At 46.0% G+C, this 22789-nt stretch overlaps 1 protein-coding gene across 1 annotated transcript in view; it reads right to left on the reverse strand.

The window, feature by feature from the left end:
* LOC142564127 (venom metalloproteinase antarease TserMP_A-like) overlaps positions 1–19021 on the reverse strand; it is a 56487-nt gene extending 37466 nt beyond the window's left edge. Inside the window, exons 1-3 of the mRNA XM_075674983.1 lie at positions 18864–19021; positions 6905–7074; positions 6035–6127 (exon numbers count right to left, since the gene is read on the reverse strand). Of these exons, the coding sequence (XP_075531098.1) occupies positions 6035–6127; positions 6905–7074; positions 18864–18933 (333 nt within the window). The 5' untranslated portion in view covers positions 18934–19021. The remainder of the gene's footprint in view (positions 1–6034; positions 6128–6904; positions 7075–18863) is intronic.
* Between the last annotated feature and the right edge of the window lie 3768 nt (positions 19022–22789).

Raw genomic sequence — 22789 nt, forward strand, 5'->3', positions numbered from 1 at the left:
TATTTACAGTCATGCACATAGATACATTGATGTTTGATGTTTACGCAGGAGGAGGACTACTTTAGGGTTGTGATGGAGGAACCTTCTGGTTATTTGTGTGCACATGTATATGTAATTATATATACATGCACATATTAACAAGCTTCCCACTCACAATCCTGGAAAACACTTCCTTCTTCATAAACATCAAACCTAAATTAATTACGTATTATTTCTGTAATGAAAGAATTAAATATATGTAACAAGAAATAAATTGAAATTGAATTAAATTAATAATAAATTGTCTTCCTAGGACAGGACAACGTCATCTGTCGAACAAGTAATGTTCGCTCATTCAAGAAATACCCCAGAATATACCAAGGTGCTGTATATTTGGCACGTATTTCTGTTTTCAATACAGAAAGTCCCGGCTGTCATACCGCAGGCATTAAACGAAGACGGATTCTAACGAATAACAGCAAGTGTATGCTATTTGGAGCTCTAGTGAGAAGTTGCCAAAGCTTCTTGCAGTCCCTCAGGTCCAATTACTTAAAAGTGGATAACTAAGCACGAATTTGTGGTCCTATTACCCGCCGTGGTTGCTCAGTGGCTATGGTGTTGGGCTGCTGCGCACGAGGTCCCGGGATCGAATCCCGGCCACGGCGGCCACATTTCGATGGGGGCGAAATGCGAAAACACCCCTGTACTTAGATTTAGGTGCACGTTAAAGAACCCGAGGCGGTCAAAATTTCCGGAGTCATCCACTATGGCGTGCCTCATAATCAGAAAGTGGTTTTGGCACGTAAAACCCCATAATTAAAGAAAAATTGTGGTCCTAGTCCTCAAAACCTTGAATTATATGGCTGTAGAAAATTGTAAGGAAACATTATGTAGATCCCAGGCAGTGAGGAAATCCATGTAAGTGAAGCTTTCTGTGCTGGTTGGTTTGACGATAAGTAGCGGTGATGTTGACGGCGAAAGCTTAATTTCATCAACGTTTAGTCTAACCCGAGTGTTGAGTTGATTTTAAACGTTACGGCGCGTACGGCGCTGCTGTTTTCTGTGTAGTGCACAAAACACACAGAGAGAGGTGTTCGCTCGAGGCGTTGTACTGCATACTTCATAACCTCGGAGAGGGTTCAGCATTGTCATTTCCTCACATGGCCCATCGCGTCGTGGCAGAAGTATTAAACTTCGATTGGATTATGGGGCTGTGCGTTCCAATACCACAATCATATTATGAGGCACGCCGTAGTGGCGCACTCAGCAATAATTTGGCACCGCGATGTTCTTTAACGTGCCCCAAAATCGAAGTGCAGGTGCGTTTTCTGTTGCGCCCCGTCGAAATGCGGCTGCCGCAGTCGCGATCAAATCCTCGACCTCTAGCAACGCCGTAACCGCAATGCTACGTCTTCATTTGTGAAGTGTTCATTTGACGGTCGACCGTTTCCGTAGTGTCGCCGGGACAATGCTGTGTGCTTTAATTAATGCGGCTCTGCTTCTGCACGCCATGCGTAATTTGTCCGCTTGACATTTTGCTAGCTGCTTATTTTTCAGAAATAGCGGAAACATACTGAACCTACCTAGAAAACAAACTTATCCAGTTTTCCTGCAACTGCTGTCGTATATATAATAGCATGGTTTCCTTGCCTTCTCGCATCACCTCCCCCCCTTCCCCTTTTACGGCAACTGCCTCTTCTCCTCCTTCCTACCCACGTCCCCTCTGGATTCGCACGTTCGTTAATAGGAACGCGCTGAAGTTTCTGCAACGCTTTTGAGGGGAGTCATGGATAATTGCAGCTGTCAAGAGGCTAATGTGACGACATCCAGGGAGCTCTAGAGGGCATTGGGCACATTCGACGCGGCGGGGTCCAAACGAGTTTCTCAAGTCACCTTTCCTGTCTGACTCGCTCTTGTAGTGTATACCCACTTTCTTAACCACCCCCTGACGCGGTGTGCCAGACCGCCGCAGTCACAGCAGAAGCAGTGGGCAGCAGAAGCAGTGGGAAAATGAAAGAGAGAGGCAAACAAAGCTTCGCTTTAAAATGAATATGTGGTATTACAGCAAGGTACACATCGAGCGTATTTCCTTTCTAAATGCTTAAACATTTCTATGCCTACACAACGAGGAAACCTGTACGTCATGTATACGACGAACCGCTATGAAGAAAGCGCTGTATAAAACCAGTTTCTATGAATGCTTTATTGAAAGATCTGGAATAATGGATTTGGAAAGATTTGGAATACTGAAAAAGGTGGAATAAAAGCCATTTCTAGAGTCGCATGTAGAGCCGACTTGGTGCATAGTAGACAACAGGAAAATTTCGATTTTGTGAAAATTTAATGCCAAAGACACATCCACGTTGCGTTTCGTTGGTTGGCAGATGTGCCTTCCGTTGGCGCGTTCCTTCACCGATCGAAATGCCACCGATTTATTAGGGTTCATGCTCTTGGCGTTGCGCAACACAGATAAAGAGTTAACTACTTGATAAGGATGATAAGGAGTGATGAGGCGTTATATGGGCCTCATAGCGTTTGACAATGGTGTGACGTGTATGGGTAAGATTCTAAAGAGGGATAGTGGCTTATAATGGTCGGATCAATTCTGATAATGGTAATAAGCACTGAAAACGGCTGATAAGGGCCGTATCATCTCTATAATGTTGATAAGGACAGATAAAGGTTGATAAAATATCGGATCGAGTCCGATAAGATTGATAACAACCGATAAGGTTTGGTGAGGGTCGGATATGCTCCGATAAGGTTTATAACAACTGCTGAAGGTTGATAAGCTTTATAGTGGTCGGATCATGTTTCACAACATCGATAATGAAACCGGGTGGCATGGATATGAGCAAGTGACACACTGCTTACGCATACTCACACAACTCCCAGAGGAGAGAGAGTCTCTTCGTGTATTTTTACACCAGGGTGGAAGCACCCGCGAAACAGGAAAAGGAAAATTGGTCAGTTTCACCCGAACGGATCAGCATCGAAAGCGATAGCAAGGTTGAGCGTCGCGCCGAACCTCCTGACACCTCCTAACACAGTAATCGAAGAACGCTATGGGGAGACAAGTTGGCGCGAAGCAAAGAGCGCGAGGTAAGTGCTGCTGCGCCGCAGAAGCAATGACCTGGGCTCCATTAGGCGCCTCACGACGCCAGCGTATCGAGCCCTCATGCGTATCGATCTCAAGCGCAGGGAGCAGTTGTGCTTATGAAGGCTCCCTCTATGCGGGCACTGAGACCGGCGTTCTACATCTTCAGTATTGTGCGGCCGGAATACACAGCAAAAGCGTCATCATTTGTAGCTTGAAGGAAACATAGGTTATTTACTGGCAGAAAGGTGCAGAGGTCGGCCTAAGTGCCTTTAGCCTGCTGCTCCACGCTGGGGAAGGAATTTAGGGCAATATTAGAGATAGGATGTGAATAGGAAGGAGGGTGGTGGTATGGTGAATATAATGAGGACCGCGCAACATATTGTTCCAGTGCAACGCGTACGTGTACGCTTTACAGCACAGCACAGTTCTTCGCGGGCAGAGGGATAAGTTACTGCTTTGTAGCTAGGAGACTGTTTATAGCTTTTATAATTTTTGCCGCTGTTAGCGCCACTGGCGTATATAAACCAGACAGTAGCAGCTGCGGGGAGTCGATTATTTGTCGCAGCATAGCTTTCATGACAGAGTCCGATGGTGATATCTGAGTGCACAGTCCTTGCTCCCGCTGACAGTCTAAGGGCCGTGTGCGTGGTGGCAAGCGTGGCCATACATTCGATTACGGGTTTGCGCGGCTGGCTTGGATCAATGGTTTGGAGAGATCAATGCCAATTCAACTATATTCTGCTGGACCTGCGCAATTGGAGCCAGGGAGCTCTCGTTTGGACCGACAGCTTGTCCCCGTCGACGACGCGTTTGTCTCCTCCGGTGTTGCACTGACACTGCCACCTACTTCTGGGGCATACTTGTCTTGCTCATTTGGTTCAGTATTTTGATCTCCTTTTTCTGTTTAGGTCAATCCTTGGAATTGACCTCGTGGGGTCCATCGCAATTCGAGAACTTCGTTTCTCTTACTGTGCATGGAGATACGCAATAGCTGCCGGCATAGCGGAGGCATGCCGTCCGGTCTGTGCAGAAAGCACTGACATGGCTCAGCTTTAGGCACTTTTGACATTGCAGTCATCAGAGCACATAAGGACGCACCGGGTGCCTCACAAGCACACCTTGACATGATCAGGTAGCGTGTCTCTCTCGAAAAGAAGCTCGACGCTCGTCGAGCAACTGAAGCGGTGAAAATCGACGACCTTCACTGCTGAACACAGAAAGCTTCGTAGCTCTTCGTCTCGGATGTCAATCATCACATCGGGAAGAACACCTGCCCGAGTGCAACCACTGTGCACGAGGAGCGACCAGACTTCTGTGTGTCCGAATATGCGCAAGGTTTTCAATTTTTTTAGAGCGGCCTACGTAGCTACTTCCGTTGTGACTACGTTTTATTGGTGTTGAAACGCAATTCGTTAAATCCTTTCGGAACCATATTACCGAGGGAGATGTTGAGGATTGGTCGGTGTACAGAGTTTAAATTCTTCGAGACGTCGAGAGGCCCAAAAGTAATCCTGCAAATCGGAGTGCGGCCCTGCTCACTCACGTCTTTGGTTTTCTCGCGGTATCTTCTCTTCAGTCGCTTGCCTTCCACGACGGCGTAGTCGTAGAAGCGACCCGATTCCATCGGGTTGCTGTTGCAGAAACAGGAACCGGACATGTCAACGTCCTCATGGCAAGCCTTAGACTATACTTCTGCAGGACGCAGTGCGAAGAGGCTTGCTAGACGCAAGTGATGTCGGGCTCTCTGTCATCGCCTCAGACGACCTTTCCTCCAAGAAGCACTGTTAAGCCTCCAATATAACAAAACTATCGCAGCAAGACAAGAAGCTACACTTGCTCAGATTTCTTAGTCTTCATCTTTTCCTTATAGCTTGAAGTGTGTCCCTTCTGTGCGGACGGTTTTATTCACCATGGTGCAGGATGTGCTCATAGCTACTCAGCCGGACCGCTAGCGCCTGTGCGCGCACAACACTCATGACACCAGTGGGAGGCAGAACGCTGTCACCACTCCACTGCCGGGTCGGTTAAGCGGTACACAAGGGGGCATCCACTTGGCTTTCTCGTGTCTGCGGCCAGATGCTCTACGCGTTACTGTTCTTCAATACTCGCCCCAGACGGCAAAGTAGACGGTTAAGCGGACAGCGGAAATATTAACTCTCACCCCAATTCTCACGAAGAAGTCAAAGAAGACAGCTTCGCGAAGACAGCATCGAAGCCAATACTGTCCTGTCCAAAAAAGATGGCGGCTGAGCAGGACGTTCGGAAAGCCGACACAAAGGTCGTCTGCGTACAAGAAAACGTAGACACTCTTTTCTGCGCCCTTATTCTAAGTAAAACTGTGTTTTACAAAGGTTGTCAGGCACAAAGACATAAAATACAGAAATCATGCGGGATGTTCTCAGCGTTCTTGTTGCCGCCGCGAGGCGGCGTCACGTCGCAGAAGCGTTTTCCACGCCTCTTCCGGAGGCTTCGGAACGCGATCCATTACACCGCAATGAAGATATCTCCTGCTGTCTCCTTAGCTGTCAGTGTAGACTGTCTCCGATGCTGGCCGGAATTGGCAAAAGCGTTATAGCGAAAATTTTTAACCGTCACCGCGTCGACAATGCGACAGCGGGACGATGACGAAGGCGCTAATGCGCGCTGAGTGTCCGTGTAATTGCTATCGAAGTAAAACCATGTGACTGCCCTCATGGGTGCTCAGAAAAGCAACCTCATTAAATACTTTCAGTTGAAAAGCAATCTACTCATGCTCTACGCTCAATGCAGCGCGGTTTCTCGATGGTCGCGTGAAATAACCGCCAACAACTGAATTATGGCACATTTCCTCTCTCTCTCCCTCTTTATACATACATACACACACACATATATGTAGATGTATACGTAGCGCACTTAAATACTGGGAAAATACACAGAATGGAACTTGGAGCAGCTTCAGTTCTAGGGTATACATACCACGCGCAACACGCCGTCTTCTTCAGAAACTACGACAGCCGCAAGCTGTCTGCTGTCGTGATACAGATCTTGCTGCAGTGTTTCAACGTCGAACTGTAAGAACAATTATCAAGCATTTAGTCGAAAGGTAGTCAAAAGAGATAGCGATATTTAATGTGGTATCCTGCCAGACTTCACAAAACAGCTGAATATCCCAATGACGTATCTTATTCTGCAGCATTTGCTCTATATTCTTCTTTCCCGGTCTACAGGTTGAAACCTGCGCAGCTCCCTGCCATTAAAAAAACATCGTAGCTTTACACTGGCTTCATGTGAAGGAACTTATAAACGTAAATAGAAACTGCTTTCAAACAAACATTGCCCAGAAAGCTGATGAAGATACAGAAAGCGGCATTAGTTCATAAACTGCGATGGATATACAAGTCTACTTCACATGCAATGTAATGTTAAGCAACAAACTCCATTATGTGGTGATTGCCTTTGCCTCAAAGGACCGCGTGCGCTTTTGTTCTAAGATTCATTGAAAAAGTTATTGAAGAAATCCTTCTATAAGTCAACAGATCGTGAAATGAAGTAGCTCAGATATCCAGGTTTTTCACATATGCATCTAGGGAAGCCTGAAAAAATGAAGCGCGAGATTTGTATTCGAAAATCATAATTGGAGTGCTTTCATTTGTACTCGTAAAAGTAAACAGCTTTTTCGAGAACTAGTATTATTGGGAAATTCAGGTCATTTAGGTTCTCAGAAGGGGATTGCATCATCTACTCATTGAAGAGCTAATCTTTGGCCATGTATATTCTTTCTAGTTAAAGATATACTTAAAATATAATGTAACTACCGACAGGGAAAATACGAAATTTCTTTCTTACGTATCTGTATTCTGAAACACCCTGGCGATACTTTCGCAGGAAGAACTCGTCATGAAGAATGGAGCTTGGCTGAAGGTTCAATGTTATTTCGTCGTTTATTTTCAGAACTTTTGTGTTTTCATCTCTGCCTTCAAACAGCTGGGGATAAACAACAGCTCGGTATGTCGGCGCTGAAAAATAGTGAAACCAAACATTCACTTAGTGCATATCTTTATTTACAATGACACTCGTGCCACTCTCTATCGCTGACACTGACACCAACATAACGTTTTGCAATAGTGAAAAATCACATTACAGAAGATTAACATATCATGTAGCAACAGAAGGGAGAACTCCTTCAAAAACATTCACAACCTTAGTCACCAGCCGAAGCCTATAAGATGTCGCACAGGCATCTAGCCAAAAGCTGCAAATTCAGTGGGTGTCGCGATTGGAGGACATCTTTAATTAGGTGTCTCTCGGCACGACAAAATGCTAGCTCCGCAAGTATTTACCGTATTCCAAAAAGCAGATGACGCATCTTCATCTTTCTGTCTAACAAAAAGAACGTGCATTGAAAGTTTAACTAATCTGCAAGTGCCCGTTTACTAGCGCATCACAAAATACAAATTTCGAAGCAGCACGTCACAGGCGAATTGTGATGAAACCATTGCGACGGCAGTCTCACCAAAGGGCATCAAAAATACTTTACACCCTGGCGTGCATGTGTTTTCGGCCAACAATTATAGTCATCAATCTTGAGCATGGTTCCTCTCTTTATTCCTCGGCGCCCACGACTTTTATGCCAGGAATGCTATGCCATACTATTACGGTTACGTCTACATTGAGTAGGATGTACCAGGAGCGCAGTTCAAAAAAAAAATGTGCAGATCCCATGCACAGCGGGAATCGACGTTATGCGAAGCATTTTGTCGGTACCTGGCTATCCAAAGTCCATGTTTTGTAGAGGTTCGCGCTGGAACCGATTCGATCAGGCTGCTAGGTAACTTGGAAAAAGCGTGGAACGTCACGGCGCGAGGGAGACCAATCAACGAGCGGCGATCTGCCAGGAGTTGACGTAATCACTTTTGTTTGTACTTTCGAGGCGACATTTTGATTAGGATAGTGTTATTTCATCATGAAGATGGGTTTGGTTCAAGTATTTGCCCCCGTTTCACTTCCAGTAACAACTGTGAACTTGTTACCCCGACAGCTGCTGGTGGTTTAATCTGACAGTGCGTCGTTTTATTTTTACTTGTTGTTTCGTCGTTAGTGGTGTGCTACAGGTTAAGCAAAAGAGTCGCTACCTTTTGTGAGGGCGTAGTGTGTTAGAGTGTTATGGTGTTAGGCTGTAGGCCGCGGCTCTAATAAAATTCCGTTGCATCGGGGCTCAGCTTACGCCGGAAAATTGATGAGAGATACGTCAACGCATCACACATCTTGGGGAATTTTGCCGCGGTCAATAAAGCATTACTTGACTGCGGGTTCCTCATGCACCGTGCAGGGGCAATCACGCGCGCACTTTTATTTTATTTTCACACGACCATAATGGCTCTGGTAACGGCTGTAATGATGCGACTGACTGACCGTTGCGTCAACGGAATCACTTGTTCTTTCTATACGAAATGCTTAAAATTCTTCTAGGGAAGAAACGCCAACAAAGAATCCCGCAGATCCCACGCTCAGTGCGAATCGAGGATATGCGAAGCAGTAAGCGGGGAGCCTATCAAATTAACGAAATCATTATGAGAGCACCAGGATGATAGCGCTGTTTCATAACCTACATACACGCATGTTACGACATTCATGTCGTAACTTGTGCTTTATGTTCGACATACACTCTTGTTATTCTAAACCGATTTTGGTACATATAGTGTTAACAAAACGTTCATGAGAGCACCAAGACGCAGGTGGTTGTTTCATGACCTACATCACACGCGTGTTATGAGAGTCACGTTAATTAGCTTTCATTTATGTTCGTTACAGACTCTTCTTATACGATGCCAATTTTTGTACATACCAACACGTAGGCGGCCGTTTCATGGCGTACAAGACATTTATGTGGTGACCCACCATTTATGTTCCTCATACGCTCATACTATACCACTTTTGGCGCAGTTTCATGACCTACATGAGAAATGTCATGATATTCCTGTCATGAGCTATGATTTATGTTCGTTATACATTCTTGTCATACTATGCCAACTTTAGTGCATACCAAGTGAACAAAACAACCATGAAAGCACCAAGACATAGGCGGTTATTTCATGACCTACATGACACGTGTGTCATGGCATTGTTCAGCGAAACATCATCCCGGTGCCCTTGGTGCCGCTTGTCAAATTGCAACTTCGTTCTTTTTGTATTTATTTAGCTCTTCGTTGCTTTTACGGCACTCATACAGACGCATGTTGTCTTTAATTTCAAGTTCTTTGTCAACTGGCAGAGTTCGCACTTGGCCACAAGCGGCAGAATGAGGGCTAAAACTAAGACTAGTAGTGTTCGTCTTGTCACGATGAACCACAGCCGCTTCAAGACAGCATTTCCACCCTCCTCAAAACGTTGGGTACATAAAGATAAACTGCTCAAGGTCACGGATCACTCTCGCAGCCATTCCATTTGCGTGCAGGTGATATGTAGCACAACGTCGTAGCGTAACAACCCGGCTATCTGCCCACTGCTGAAGTTTCTTGCTTAGGAATGCGGGTCCATTGACTGATATCACACCTTTCAGCATGTGAATACATTGTGCGATCAAGAAGGGCCATAGCGCTCTTAGCGTCTTCTCATTCTGGGGGCGCTCCTACCATTCTATTGCACTGTTCTATAGCAACCACAAAAGAGTGCGCCTTTCGAACTCCAGGACTCTTCTTCTTCAGTTCGGCAAAGTCTACGTGCACAACTTCAAAGCTTTTATCGGAATGACATGGCAAAACTACTTCGTCGGATCGCGGCTGGTACTTATAGGCTTGCTTATTTGGCACAATTGAGTGACACGATTTGACCTCGTCTTCGATGTCCTTTCTCATATTTTTCCATATAAACCTCTGAAGAAGCCTAGTACACGGCCACCAAAAGCCATCATTACCACCATATTCACGGCTGTCAAGATATAAGTGAAGTAGTTTTGGTATCAGCGTCGCATGGCATAGTGAAAATTGCATCCCCAAAGTGCAGAGGCTCATACCCTTCCTATAAGTTTGTCAAGTTTACCGTTCCATGTGGAGCCTCTGCTGCCGTCCAAAACAGGGCATCTGCATCTGTAAGATGACTACTTGCTCGGGGAAAGACATCAAATCGTATTGTTGAAGTTCATTGACCCAACGGGCCAGCTTCCCTCTGGTCTCTGAGATAGATAAAAGATGGGTTAGTGCTTGGTCGCCACTGTACAACTTCATCTTCCTTCCATCATACATCAACGGAAATAACGCGGTGCCAATTAAACGGCTAGTGCTTCTTTCCGAGTTGTCGAATATTTCAGCTGAGTAGGGTTGAATGTACAGGAGTAGTATCCTATAACTCGCAGCTGCTGAAGGAGACAACATTTCAAATCTCTTTGGTACATAACTGCCCCTGTACCAGAATTTGATGAATTTGTGTTCATCTCAAAAGATAAATTATGGTTCGGCAGGGTAAGAACAGTGTCGGATGATATACGTTGTGCTAGTTCTCGATAAGTCATTTCGCATTCTACAGTCTAGACAAAAGGTACATCTTTGTGAGCTCCGTCAAGCACTTCGTTTTCTTGGCGAAATCTTTAATGAAGCTCCTGAAGTGACCTGCGAGTCCAAGAAAGACTCTGAGGGAGTGATTGTCGTGCGGCTTTGCAAGCTTCGTGATCTTTTGAACGAACTCCTGTTTGGTGCTCTTAGCAGCTCCATCGAACACTCTTCCACGAAAAACTACCCTTGACTTAAATAGCTATATTCTCTTTTCATTTATCTTGAAGCCCGCGTCACTAAGCATTTGCAAAACTTTCGCCAGATGTTCGGAGTGTTCCTCTCCTGACCGTGAGTATACTAGATATCATCAATGTAAACATTACAGAAGAGTCCCAAGCGTGGCTTCAAAACACCGGTCATCATCTTTCGAAACCAGGCTGGAGAATCTTTCCAGCCAGATAGAGTTCTGTTGTATTGATAAACATCAAACGGTGTGATGAATCCTGAGAGCTTCTTCGTCTCTTCTCACACAGCCACTTGCCAGAAGCCCTTGCAAAGGTCGAGACAAAACTTTGCAGCCTCCCGTCTCATTAATCATTTCGTCTATATGAGGTATAGAAAACAGGAAGATGTCGGTCCGTTCGTTAATCTGCCTGTAGTTGGTGCAGAGACAAAATGTTCCATCCTCTTTCGGCACAATCGTGATCGTAGAAGCAAAAGAAGATGTAGAGGGGCGTATGACACCAGCGTCAAGCATTCTTCAGCGAAAGCTTCTTGACTCTCGACATATTGTACGCCCTCCGTTTCACTACGGTCGAATCTCCTAGTTCGAATGGGACTTTAAACTGTTACGTCGCTCTTGGGGAGCCTCCGACACAGAGTAGCTATGGGTACATCCGAGGGATGTTTTCTGCTGCAGTGGGCTTGCGAGGATTTTCATCAAGGACAGTGAAGGAAGGCAACCGATGATGGTCTTGCGTTGTAACTTGGCCATCCCAGTAGAGATTTCAACGGAGTTCTTGCATTACCGGACGGGACCAAAGTATTTGGCGTTTCACACCGCTAAGAACTAGGGCTTTTACAGAATTGTTCTTGCCCTGACACGTAATGAGCACATCCGCCGATTCATTGCGCACTTGTTTGTTTCCATCATACCCGTAGACGATGAACGGATATTCTTTGGTTATATTTAGCTCTTGGATCTCGTTCTTGTTGACCACAGTGATTGACGCTCCGCTGTCCACTAGTGCTTTCACATCTTTTCCGCTGACTTGTGCGGTAACACATATCAGCTTGGCACGATAAGGGAGGAAAATTGTTTCGTAAAGAGGTGGGGAGACGTCGTCAGGCATCATTTTAAATATTTTGTTATACTTCTGTTTAGAAAATTCTTCCACCCCCGCCGTGGTTGCTCAGTGGCTATGGTGTTGGGCTGCTGAGCACGGAGGTCACGGTATCGAATCCCGGCCACGGCGGCCGAATTTCGGTTGGGGCGAAATGCGAAAACACCCGTGTACTTAGATTAAGGTGCACGCTAAACAACCCCAGGTGGTCAAATTTTACGGAGTCCTCCACTACGGCGTGCCTCATTATCAGAAAGTGGTTTTGGCACGTAAAACCCCATAATTTAAGAAAATTCTTCCACAAATCAACCATACTTGCCACGTGCCTTCCTAAAACTGTCACTTCGGAACCCCGGTACTAGAGATATTTCATTGACATTAACTAACTTCTGTCGCCGCATGTTGTCTTTCCTGAACAAATTGCTTCATAATTGGCAGTAGGTCTTCTAGTGTTTCTGGTGCCCCAAGTTGAACTTGATGCTATATACACTTAGGAAGTCTCAGTATGATGAGGGGCACGAGCGATGAGTGTGACAGTGCAGAATCTGCTTCATGCAATAGCCTCCACTTTTCAAAAAATTAGTTACGAACAGGGCCAGAAACGTACTTGAAAGCTATTGCCCAATTCCAACTTTCCAGCCTACTTACAGAAAATATCCTCAAACATTTTTTCCTACAGTCCGCTCAAGTAAGCCTTGCCTTTTCGGGCACTCGGATCTCATATCAAATCCTTGCGACGCTTCCGAGCTACAACCGCATGTTCATAAGTTTGTCAACATCATCCAGCCAACAATTATGATCACATGTGTACTCATAGAAATTAAGCCAAGCCTGAAAACTCTTTGTCAATGACTCCTCGAAGACATTCGGTTTAATAAATAGCATGGGTGTTCTCAGAGACCGTTGGAGACCCGTTTTCCTTATCAGTTCCAACAACTTTTGTTGCGCGCTGGCTGTCTTTTTTCTTGCAAATCAATCACTTCACGCAATATATATTTTGTTCTGGAAACATCTGTCTTTTTCGTAGGAATCTCGTTTTGCCCATCGTTGATGTATCGTCAACTTCATCGTCATCTTCATCGTGCCAGTGATGTATCGCCAACGTCATCGTCATCTTCATCGTGCCTTCATCGGCACTGCCATGGTCATCATGACACGTGAGCAGCGGAACACACGGACGCAGGCTGCAATAAAGCTGCGGTGCTTGCGGCGTTGTCTGATTGATGTCAGTGTTTTTAAGCCTAGTGCGACATATCAGTGGCGACGAGGCTAGCGTCGCTAGGTGAGAAGACCCGCGTCAGCATGAGTGCTGGACGGCCACCGGAATTTGCCGATGCAGAAGGTACGTGGTCTACGTATCGCGTTCGCCTGGAGGCGTACTTTGAGGCTCATAGCATCGTGGACCCAACGAAGAAGCGAGCGCTGCTCATCGCTTCGCTCACGGACAGTGCAGTGCGTGTGGTGCAGGGCCGGTGTCAACCAAAAAAGGTGAATGAACTGCGCTATGAGGAAGTCGTCGGGTATCTGGAAGATCACTATGCTCCGGAGGTCAACGAGATTGCTGCAAGTTATGCTTTCTTCATGCGTTCGCAACAAGACGGGGAAGCTGCTCAGGACTTCATTGCGGACATTCGACGCCTAGCTGAGAAGTGTAACTTCGGCACGTCATTGGAGCGCATGTTGAGGGATCGCATCGTTTGCGGAGTGCTGGATGAAGACGTTCGGCGCCATTTACTGACGCGACGGAAGCTCACCTTAGAAGAGGCTGAAGACTTTGCTGTCTCGGCACAGAGAGCTGTTGAAAATGCCAGGAGCATGAACTCGGCGCACTCAGAGGTACATTTTGCCCGACAAAAGAGCCATTCCTCGAAGCGACTTCCCAAGCCGGAACAACGCGACGTGTGTGGAAGGTGTGGAGAATCGCATGCTGAGGATGAGTGCAAACACCTTCGCGCGGTGTGCCACCGGTGTGGAAAACGAGGACATCTACGTCGGATGTGCCTGTCTAGCACAAATAGTGACCGTCGGCAGGGATCTTATCCAGCAAGACAACGGCGCCAGGGTTCGTACGCCATGGCAGCCGGAGAGGACACAAGCTCGGACGACAACGACGCCTTGCACACGATTACAGCGGTTCTCCATCACGCAGCCAGTATCCGCAAGGTTAAGCCTATTTACAAGGACATCAGTTGGAATAACGTTCCGCTCACTATGTTGGTGGACACGGGGTCACCTGTAAGCGTCATTCCCGTAACGGTGTTCCGCAAGTACAAGCAGTTCTGGCCTCCGTTGGAGAGTTCACAGCTCAAGCTCTCTTGTCTCTTGGGAGAACTTCCAGTTGTCGGCCAGATTAGCATGACCGCTACGTGCGACGGGAAAGATATTCCTGGTACTGTCATAGTGGTCGACAGCTCCGGACCATCTTTGTGCGGCAGAGACACTATCAAGGCATTTAATGAAGTTGGAGTGGCAATGTTGTCGAATGTGGTAGCGAATCTGCAACCGGCTGGAATACAGGCTGTCAGCACAGGTCTGCAACAGCTGCTTGACGAATATGCCGACGTGTTTGCTCCGGGACTCGGCCTGTGCAAAGGACCACCGGTCACATTTCAATTGAAAGAAAACGCGTGTCCACGGTTCTTTAAGGCCCGTACTGTACCCTACGCTCTCAGAGATAAGATGTCTGAATCGTTGGATCAGCTGGTCGCGGAAGGCGTTTTGACGCCGGTAAAAACCGCTGAATGGGCAACCCCTGTGGTACCCGTTTTGAAGGGCGATGGGTCCCTCCGACTGTGTGGAGACTTCCGTATGACTGTGAATGCGGCCACTGTGGTAGAACAATACCCGTTGCCTCGAGTGGACGACATTTTTGCTAGGTTAAACGGTGGCGAAGTATTCACGACCTTGGATTTGCGTCAAGCCTACAACCAGTTGCCATTGGATGAGGAAGCAAAGAAGATAACAGTCCTCAACACCCAGAAGGGTCTTTTTTGTTTTAGCAGATTGCCGTTTGGCGTAAGTTCTGCTCCAGCCATATTCCAAAGGCGAATGGACGGACTGCTGGGGGATATTCCAGGAGTGCAGGTGTACCTGGATGACATTATCATCGCCGAGAAAAAACATGATTCATCTAGGCTCAAAGCCGTGCTGCAGCGGCTGCGGGAGTATGGTCTCCGACTGAACAAGGGAAAGTGCAAGTTTCGGCAAGACGAAGTCACATTTCTCGGTCATCGTATCGACGCGAAGGGTCTGCGACCGAAGGACGACAATATCAAAGCCGTTGTTGAAGCCCCAAAGCCTACCTCGGTGAGTGAGCTGAAAGCTTTTCTCGGTCTCATAAATTACTATGGCAAGTTCCTGCCCAATCTGGCCACCATGCTAGCTCCGCTACATGCTCTCTTATCCAAAGGAGTCAAGTGGCAATGGAGCCAGGAACAGGAGAAAGCATTTCAGCAAGTTAAGCAGGCAATTGTGGCTTCCAAGTTTCTGGCTCACTTCGACCCGGATAAGCCACTGCGGCTGGAGTGCGATGCATCACCAGTAGGCATTGGGGCCGTTTTGTCGCACCGCGTGAATGGTGTTGACTACCCCATCGGATTCCGGTCCAGGACACTTACCAAGAGCGAGCGCAATTACTCGCAGTTAGAAAAAGAAGCTTTGGCACTGGTATTCGGCGTCGCCCGGTTTAAAGACTACCTGTACGGACATCAGTTCGTCTTAGTAACAGACCATAAGCCTCTTACTGGTTTATTCAATCCAGGTAAAGCCATACCACCGATGGCGGCCGCAAGAATACAGCGTTGGGCCTTGTTTCTTGGCAACTACAACTACACATTGCAGTACCGGAAGGGCAGTGACCATTCCAATGCTGATGCCCTCAGTCGGTTGCCCTTGCCAGTAATGAAGGAGCCGCGGGACTTTGCTGCCGACGAGTACGTTTTGTATGCCCACTCTCTTGAGGAAACAGCGCTTTGTGCCCGCGAGGTTGAACATCTGACTAATCGAGACACCAGCCTTCTGCAGGTTAAAAAAATGGATTTCCCAGGGATGGCCGTCATATCTTCCGCAGGGCCATGAGCATCTCCGGCCGTACTTCAACAGAAGAACAGAGCTTACAGTCAGCCATAATTTGGTGTACTGGGGACATCGCATTGTTCTACCCTTGGCAGCGGCAAGGCGTGTGTTGCGTCTTTTGCACGAGACACACCCCGGCATGACAGCCATGAAAACCACAGCGAGAACGTTGTTTTGGTATCCGGGACTGGATTCCGACATAGAGCGACTGGTGCACTCATGTTCCGCATGTGCGCAGGCTTCAGCGATGCCACCAGCACAGATACCTTTGGCCTGGCCAGCCACCGGGGAAAGGTGGAGCCGGCTGCACGCAGATTTCGCAGGCCCGTTGGACGGACAAATGGTCTTAGTCGTCGTCGACTCGGAAACGAAATGGATGGAAGCCATTCCAATGAAAACTGCCACTTCGCAAACCACGGCCAACGCGCTAAGATCAATATTTGCACGGTTCGGCCTTCCAAAAACCTTTGTTTCTGATAACGGACCACAATTTGTGGGCAAAGTTTTTCGTGAGTTCCTGGCACGGAACAATGTGCAACAACTCACAACAGCCCCTTATCATCCACAGTCGAATGGGTTAGCCGAACGAGCTGTGCGTACGCTCAAGGAAGGACTAAAGAAGAACCCCGGAATAGACCTCAGAATACGCATAGCGCGGGTTTTATGTCGATATCGCCGAACGCCCGTCAAGGATGGGAAGTCGCCGGCGGAACTCTTATTGGGGTACCAAATAAGGACAAAACTGGACTGTATTGCTCCCGATGAAAGGTCACCAGAAATCCAACCACGAGTTGGAGGGTCTCCAGTTCAGGCAGGTGACCCAGTCTGGATGCGCGATTTCCGAACAAGTCGTCGCAGGTGGATACCAGGAGTAGTGCGAGATCAACTGGGGTCCAGAATGGTCACTGTTGATTCCGGGAAAGGAATTCAGCGGCGACACTTGGACCAGGTGAGACGTCGAACTGTCTCAGACTCTTTCTCGACACAGAGGGTAGCCGTAAACCCTGCAGATAGCACTCCAATCACGTCGCGACATAGTCCGGAAGTGGCCCAGACGGATAGCCCGCCACCGTTACGAAGATCGACCCGACAGCGACGGCCTCCTGAACGCTTGGACCTGTAAGAGGGGGAGAAGTGATGTATCGCCAACTTCATCGTCATCTTCATCGTGCCAGTGATGTATCGCCAACGTCATCGTCATCTTCATCGTGCCTTCATCGGCACTGCCATGGTCATCATGACACGTGAGCAGCGGAACACACGGACGCAGGCTGCAATAAAGCTGCGGTGCTTGCGGCGTTATGTCTGATTGATGTCAGTGTTTTTAAGCCTAGTGCGACATATCAATCGTGAGCCCATTTCTGTGCACTTTCGCGTCGCGATGCTTTCTATTAATATGCGCGAAGGCCACTTCATCTTTGCGGTCACTGCTATTTTATCGGGAGAGTACTCATCGCCGCTTGGTCGCCGCGAGCAATTATGCACGTTTTAGGAGGACAAACAGTCATAGTTCACGCTAACAGGCCGACTTTCCACCACAGACGCAGTATGCCCCGCTCACAAGCTGGACACCATCCATATCGGTGGCCCTGAGGCTGACACACATTGTCTTTGGGAAACCGGAGTGGTACATCAGGCAATTAACACAATATCGCAAAGTAGACTGCGCCAACTTTGTCGCGACACCAAGAACAGTCATAGGGTCGCCATTACATGTTTATTCTCACTCCTCCCTCCTCCACTCCTCAAGGACGTCTGCTCGCGTCGTTTTTCTATTCAACCTTACAGAATTAGGGCAATACTTGACTTCACGGTAGCAAAAGAACAGGCCGCTTTCAGGAGAGGATATTCTACAATGGATCACATCTATGTCATGAGTCAGGTAATTGAGAAATCTACGGAATACAATTAACCTGTCTATATAGATTTAATTGATCATGAAAAGCCATAACAAGTAATAGAGATACCAGTAGTCATGCACTCACTGCATCATCCTTGAGTACAGAAGACATACGTATACTTTGGTAATTATCTACAAAGATTCCGCAGCTACCTTGCTTTTCCGCAAGAAAAGTTGAAAATTAGCGACCAAGATAAGAGTCAGGCAAGAAGACGCAATCTTTCCAATGCTATTCACTGTTTGCTTAGGAGTATTCAAACTATTAGTCTGAGAAAGCTTAGGAATGAGGATCAACGGTGAATATCTCAGCAACCGCAACCTTCGGATTGCAGGTGACACTGTCCTGTTCGGCAATACTGGGGACGAATTAGAACAGATGATTGAGGACCTTAACGAAGAAATTATAAGAGTGGTTGAAAAATAACATGCAGAAGACAAAGGTAATGTTCAATAGCCTGCCAAGTGATCAAGAATTCATGGTCGCCAGTCGGCCTTTAGAGTACGTGCAAAAGCACGTTTATCTAGTGCATTTACTCACAGGGGACCCTGAGCATGAGACGTAAATTTACAGAACAGCCAACTCGACTCCTTTTTCGCATACATGTTTAAAATACGACTTCAAAACATAAGTGGTCTAAATATTTATTTCAAATCAATGTACCGCTTGTAAATAATATTTCTGTGTAGCAAATACCAGTACACCGATGCTCTAATTAGATGTGATTCGCAAACTGATTACCTGTTCCATCCGAACGCACCCCTTTATTTGTGGTCAGTGTAAGTGTATGTACCGGTACCAAGTACCCTAACTATAACGTTAGTTAACATTGTAACAACCAGTTACTACCGGTTTCTTAGCAACAGACGCAACAGTTTTTCTTTGGAGTGTTGTCATCACGTTTCCTGATACGTTGCGCTGAGTGGCAGGACCCATAATGAAATGCTTAAGGTTATCAAGATCACAAATTAGCGAAGGACAGTAATTCAAAAGTGGTACTCACAGTTCGCAGCATGGCAGCTCGTACAAATGTACGCTAAATACACAATTTTTAAAAAAGGAATAAACTGCATCGCTTTGCAGGCACGCTAGAGCAGTAGCATAAGTGCCGAGAAATCGCAGCGCCAAGCGCTCAAAGAAAAGGAGGTTCTTTTAAATTAGCGCTCAACAGTTCCAACTTTAAATCAGGCTCAACAGAAGCTTTTAAAGTCTTAACTTTCCGCGCCCTGACCTTGCCACTTTTAATATTTGACGTCACCAGCAGTCGCAATCATTCCTTAAAGGATGGCATATATTGACCGTCTAAGACGTTCAGTGCCCGCTGCTAACTTAGTGTAAGTTGAAAATTTCACTGCATGTGACGTTCGTTTCGAAACTCGTCATTTCTCGTTCTGCTATGAATAATACGATAACACAAGCAAAACTTTGCCATAGCCACTGAAAGCATTGTATTCGACACCTTTGGCCTGATTTCGCATGCATGATTTGGGTGGGGTCGCAGAAAAATGTCAGAGCTAAACTTTGCGTTTTCTCTTCATAAAATATATTTTATCCATGTCTATGTCATTTGTTTCTTTCCTATTTCATTGTTTCCTATCTCCGTCTCCTCTTATCATTCCCTCCCCCCGAAAGAGCAGGCAGGTGTTGTTCCCACCTCGGTGGCAGTTCTCAGCTTGATCCCTCCCTGTTTCCTTTATGTGTTCCATATCTATTAATAACGTTGCGAATAAATTTTTGGTATATGCCGATCATTGGGAATGACTATTTTAACATGCTAACTCATTTTTTATTGTCGCTACAAAATGTAGAAAAAAAACTGCGAACCAATTCTTTTTACTATTATTTATTGCATTCCTTTGTTTTCGTCTCATACAACATACAAATAACGCGCTATTTCAAGCCTCAAATGCTTTAAAAGCAGTGACTCATACATTGTGTGGCTTTGATGTTTAATTTTCTAGTCCACTGTAGGCATTAGTGTCGTCATGTTGACTGGTTGATTGTAGCCCCATTTTATTTTCCTTGATAACAAAAACATTTCTGCTGCATACTTAATAGATTTGTTGCGTCCTGCTTGAAACTCAGGCACGCAGTACGCAAGATAAATTTTCGACGTTCCCAGCCTCCCCCATTTCTTTTAAATTCGCACATTTGCTGCCCGTCTTCTCACTGTTTGCATGTGGGGTCTGACTTACAGTTTTTATGTACGCACATATTCACGTGATTGTAATGCACACCAGATTGAACGTTACTTTACACTAACAGCATTATAAAGTATCTTCACTTTCTTTTTCTTTTTTTTTTTGAGGGGTGCGGGAGGTGCCTGCGTTATGGCTTTCCTTAAGAACGTAGGCGAAGTGCGTTGCCTCGAATTACGAAATGTCCATTTAGCAAAGGGAAACGAACCCATTTGTTTGAATTTCGTGCCATGAGTTTCTCGGTAGTACCGAACGCTCAGCGATGCAACACCATACACGCGACTACAAATGACAAAGTACTCAGCATTTTAAATAATCAGTGTCAAGTCAACAAGTCTGCACTTTGGAGAGAATGGCTGTCCCCAGATTACCCACCAGACGGCCCCAGTTGTTATGGTTTTGCTTCCCTGTTGAACGTCCGGCTCAGGTCTTCTACTGCGCGTTGGCGATTACTCAGGTGGATAAGCCCTGATGACTAATAACCGGATACTTTGCAAATTCTAATGAATTCAATGTGGCAGATGCGAGAAAAAAGGTTATGTAACCTGAATGGAAACGTAATAAGAATATAATTTAACTAAGCGGCATATTTAATGGAATGATAATTAGGAATAGGCATTAAGTTGGACTGCGGCACAAACGTCTCTATGACCGTACCCCAGAGTCGAAGCTCAGAATGAAAGGTTAACGGGAATTGCCAAAATCAGACCAGTTTCGCGAAAGGTAATGTTGACGATTATCTTTCTCAGTATAGAATTTCTATATAAGGTATAGTATATATAGTATATATAGTGTGTTATAGTATAGAAATGTGGCGGCACGACAAGAAGGGCTCAATTGATTCTTCTTCAATACAAAAAAAGGAGGGGGAATGCCTCAAGCCAAATTTGCGTCGTTAAAAATTATAAAAAGAACCGACACCACAAAATTGGGGATAGTTCACGCGTATAGATAGGCGTACTGGATGATCCACTATTCCCGCAGTATAGAAGCTGTCGATACTCAGAAGGAGCAGTTAACAGGGCTTGCTTAACAGTACGGGAGCGAATCCAATCGAACCGAAGTGTAAAGTAAAGACAATGGAGAGAGACGGAGAGCGCGTGTGTCTGAGAGAGAGAGAGAGAGAGAGACTGTGTGGCGGATTTGCGGCCGCAGGCTGTTGTTTCCTTCTTTTTACATACATGTTATACGGTTATTACTGTTATTCGAAAAGAAGTAGCCGTCGCCATTGCAGGGTGACTGCATCTTTTACTTCTTTTTTCATTCAATAAACATAAAACAATCGCACCACACTCTGGCCTTGTGATTTCTTTATCTTCGTGCTATAAGTGCCATGTCAACACGCTACTGCGGCGGTCAAGCGTTGTTTTCGGCAGAATTCCTCGCAATCCCAGCCCAATTATTTGTTCCACTTGGGATGAGAGGGCGCTTATGAAGAATGTGGGCGTTTATTAATGTTTTGTCCTCACCGCCAGTGAGGTACGAAAGGAAAGGTTGGTCCCCTTAAACATCAGCAAGCAGTTTGACTGAGCAAGCTGTCAGTGCGTATTAACAAATATCAGCAAGCAGTTAGCACGGATGGAGACCATGAACGCATGTTTATCAGCGATGCTCCTCGTACGTGTTATTTATTTCCGCTAAGTATACAGCAAATAAGAAAATGTCAACGTGGAGATGCCCTACGCCTAATAGAAGGTATTTCCTTTAACCTCCACCGCCCCATTTGTTTAACGTGGCCGAATCACTTTTGTGAAGTACATGCGTGGCTGAAATTTGGCATTACATATGCAGAAGACCAAAAGACAGCGCGTTGAAGCACAACTTTTCTAACTTACGCGAATAATGGTCTTATGCTGTTTCTAATGCTAAGCAAGAAGTGGGCGTTTCGATACCTAGGCACGGCGGTAGCACATCACGTGGATGCAATGAAGAAATTTTCGTACACCAAGTTCCAAGTCCATGTTAAAAAAAACTCCAAGCGATGAAAGATTAAGCTTTCGTTCCCCTACAACGCTCTATCCATAAACCTGTAATCTGCACTGGTGCGTTTAGGCTCGTATCGATGCAAAATTCAAAATCCGTATGAACTTTGTTTTCATGGCTGCTTTTTCCTTTGACACAGTCAGTTCTGACAGGCCACAAGCGACAGCAGATCGATAGTAGGTATACTGCGCTTTCGAGAACTGCAGGCTAAATTTAGGTCACGAAGCCAGCAGTGGACAATCATTTCGCTCACACCATGTTAAAACGATGTCTTCATCGATGACCGTTTTATATTATACTCTGGTGATTTGCGTATTCACTGCGTGAGCGAACTTTGCTCGAAAAACCGAACTTCTTAGAGGTTCCAGCAGTATAAGGCGAATGTCATATGCAAAGGCGATAAGTAGTGACCGCCGAGGAGCATGGTATTTTTTTATGCCGAGAAGCCTCCGTGTTTGGCCATCGCGGGAACCAAATGTCATCTAGCAACTCGATATGACTAGGAAAAATCATAAATTTGTGAAATTTAAACAAGATGTCACGCTATACGTACGTTTTGTCGTAGACATCAAATGTATATAAGTGTTCACTAATTGCTAACAATATTCCTAATAACTAATTTTCCTAGTTTGCTGTCCAGATACGTTGCAGACGGGCTTAAAAAGGAATGCTCCTTTTTAACGTGCATACGTACGTTAAACAAATTATACGAACATCTCGCGTATAATTTTTGTATATGCCGTGGAGG

This window comes from Dermacentor variabilis, chromosome 11 (genome assembly GCF_050947875.1).
Source record: "Dermacentor variabilis isolate Ectoservices chromosome 11, ASM5094787v1, whole genome shotgun sequence".
Lineage (NCBI taxonomy): Eukaryota > Metazoa > Arthropoda > Arachnida > Ixodida > Ixodidae > Dermacentor > Dermacentor variabilis.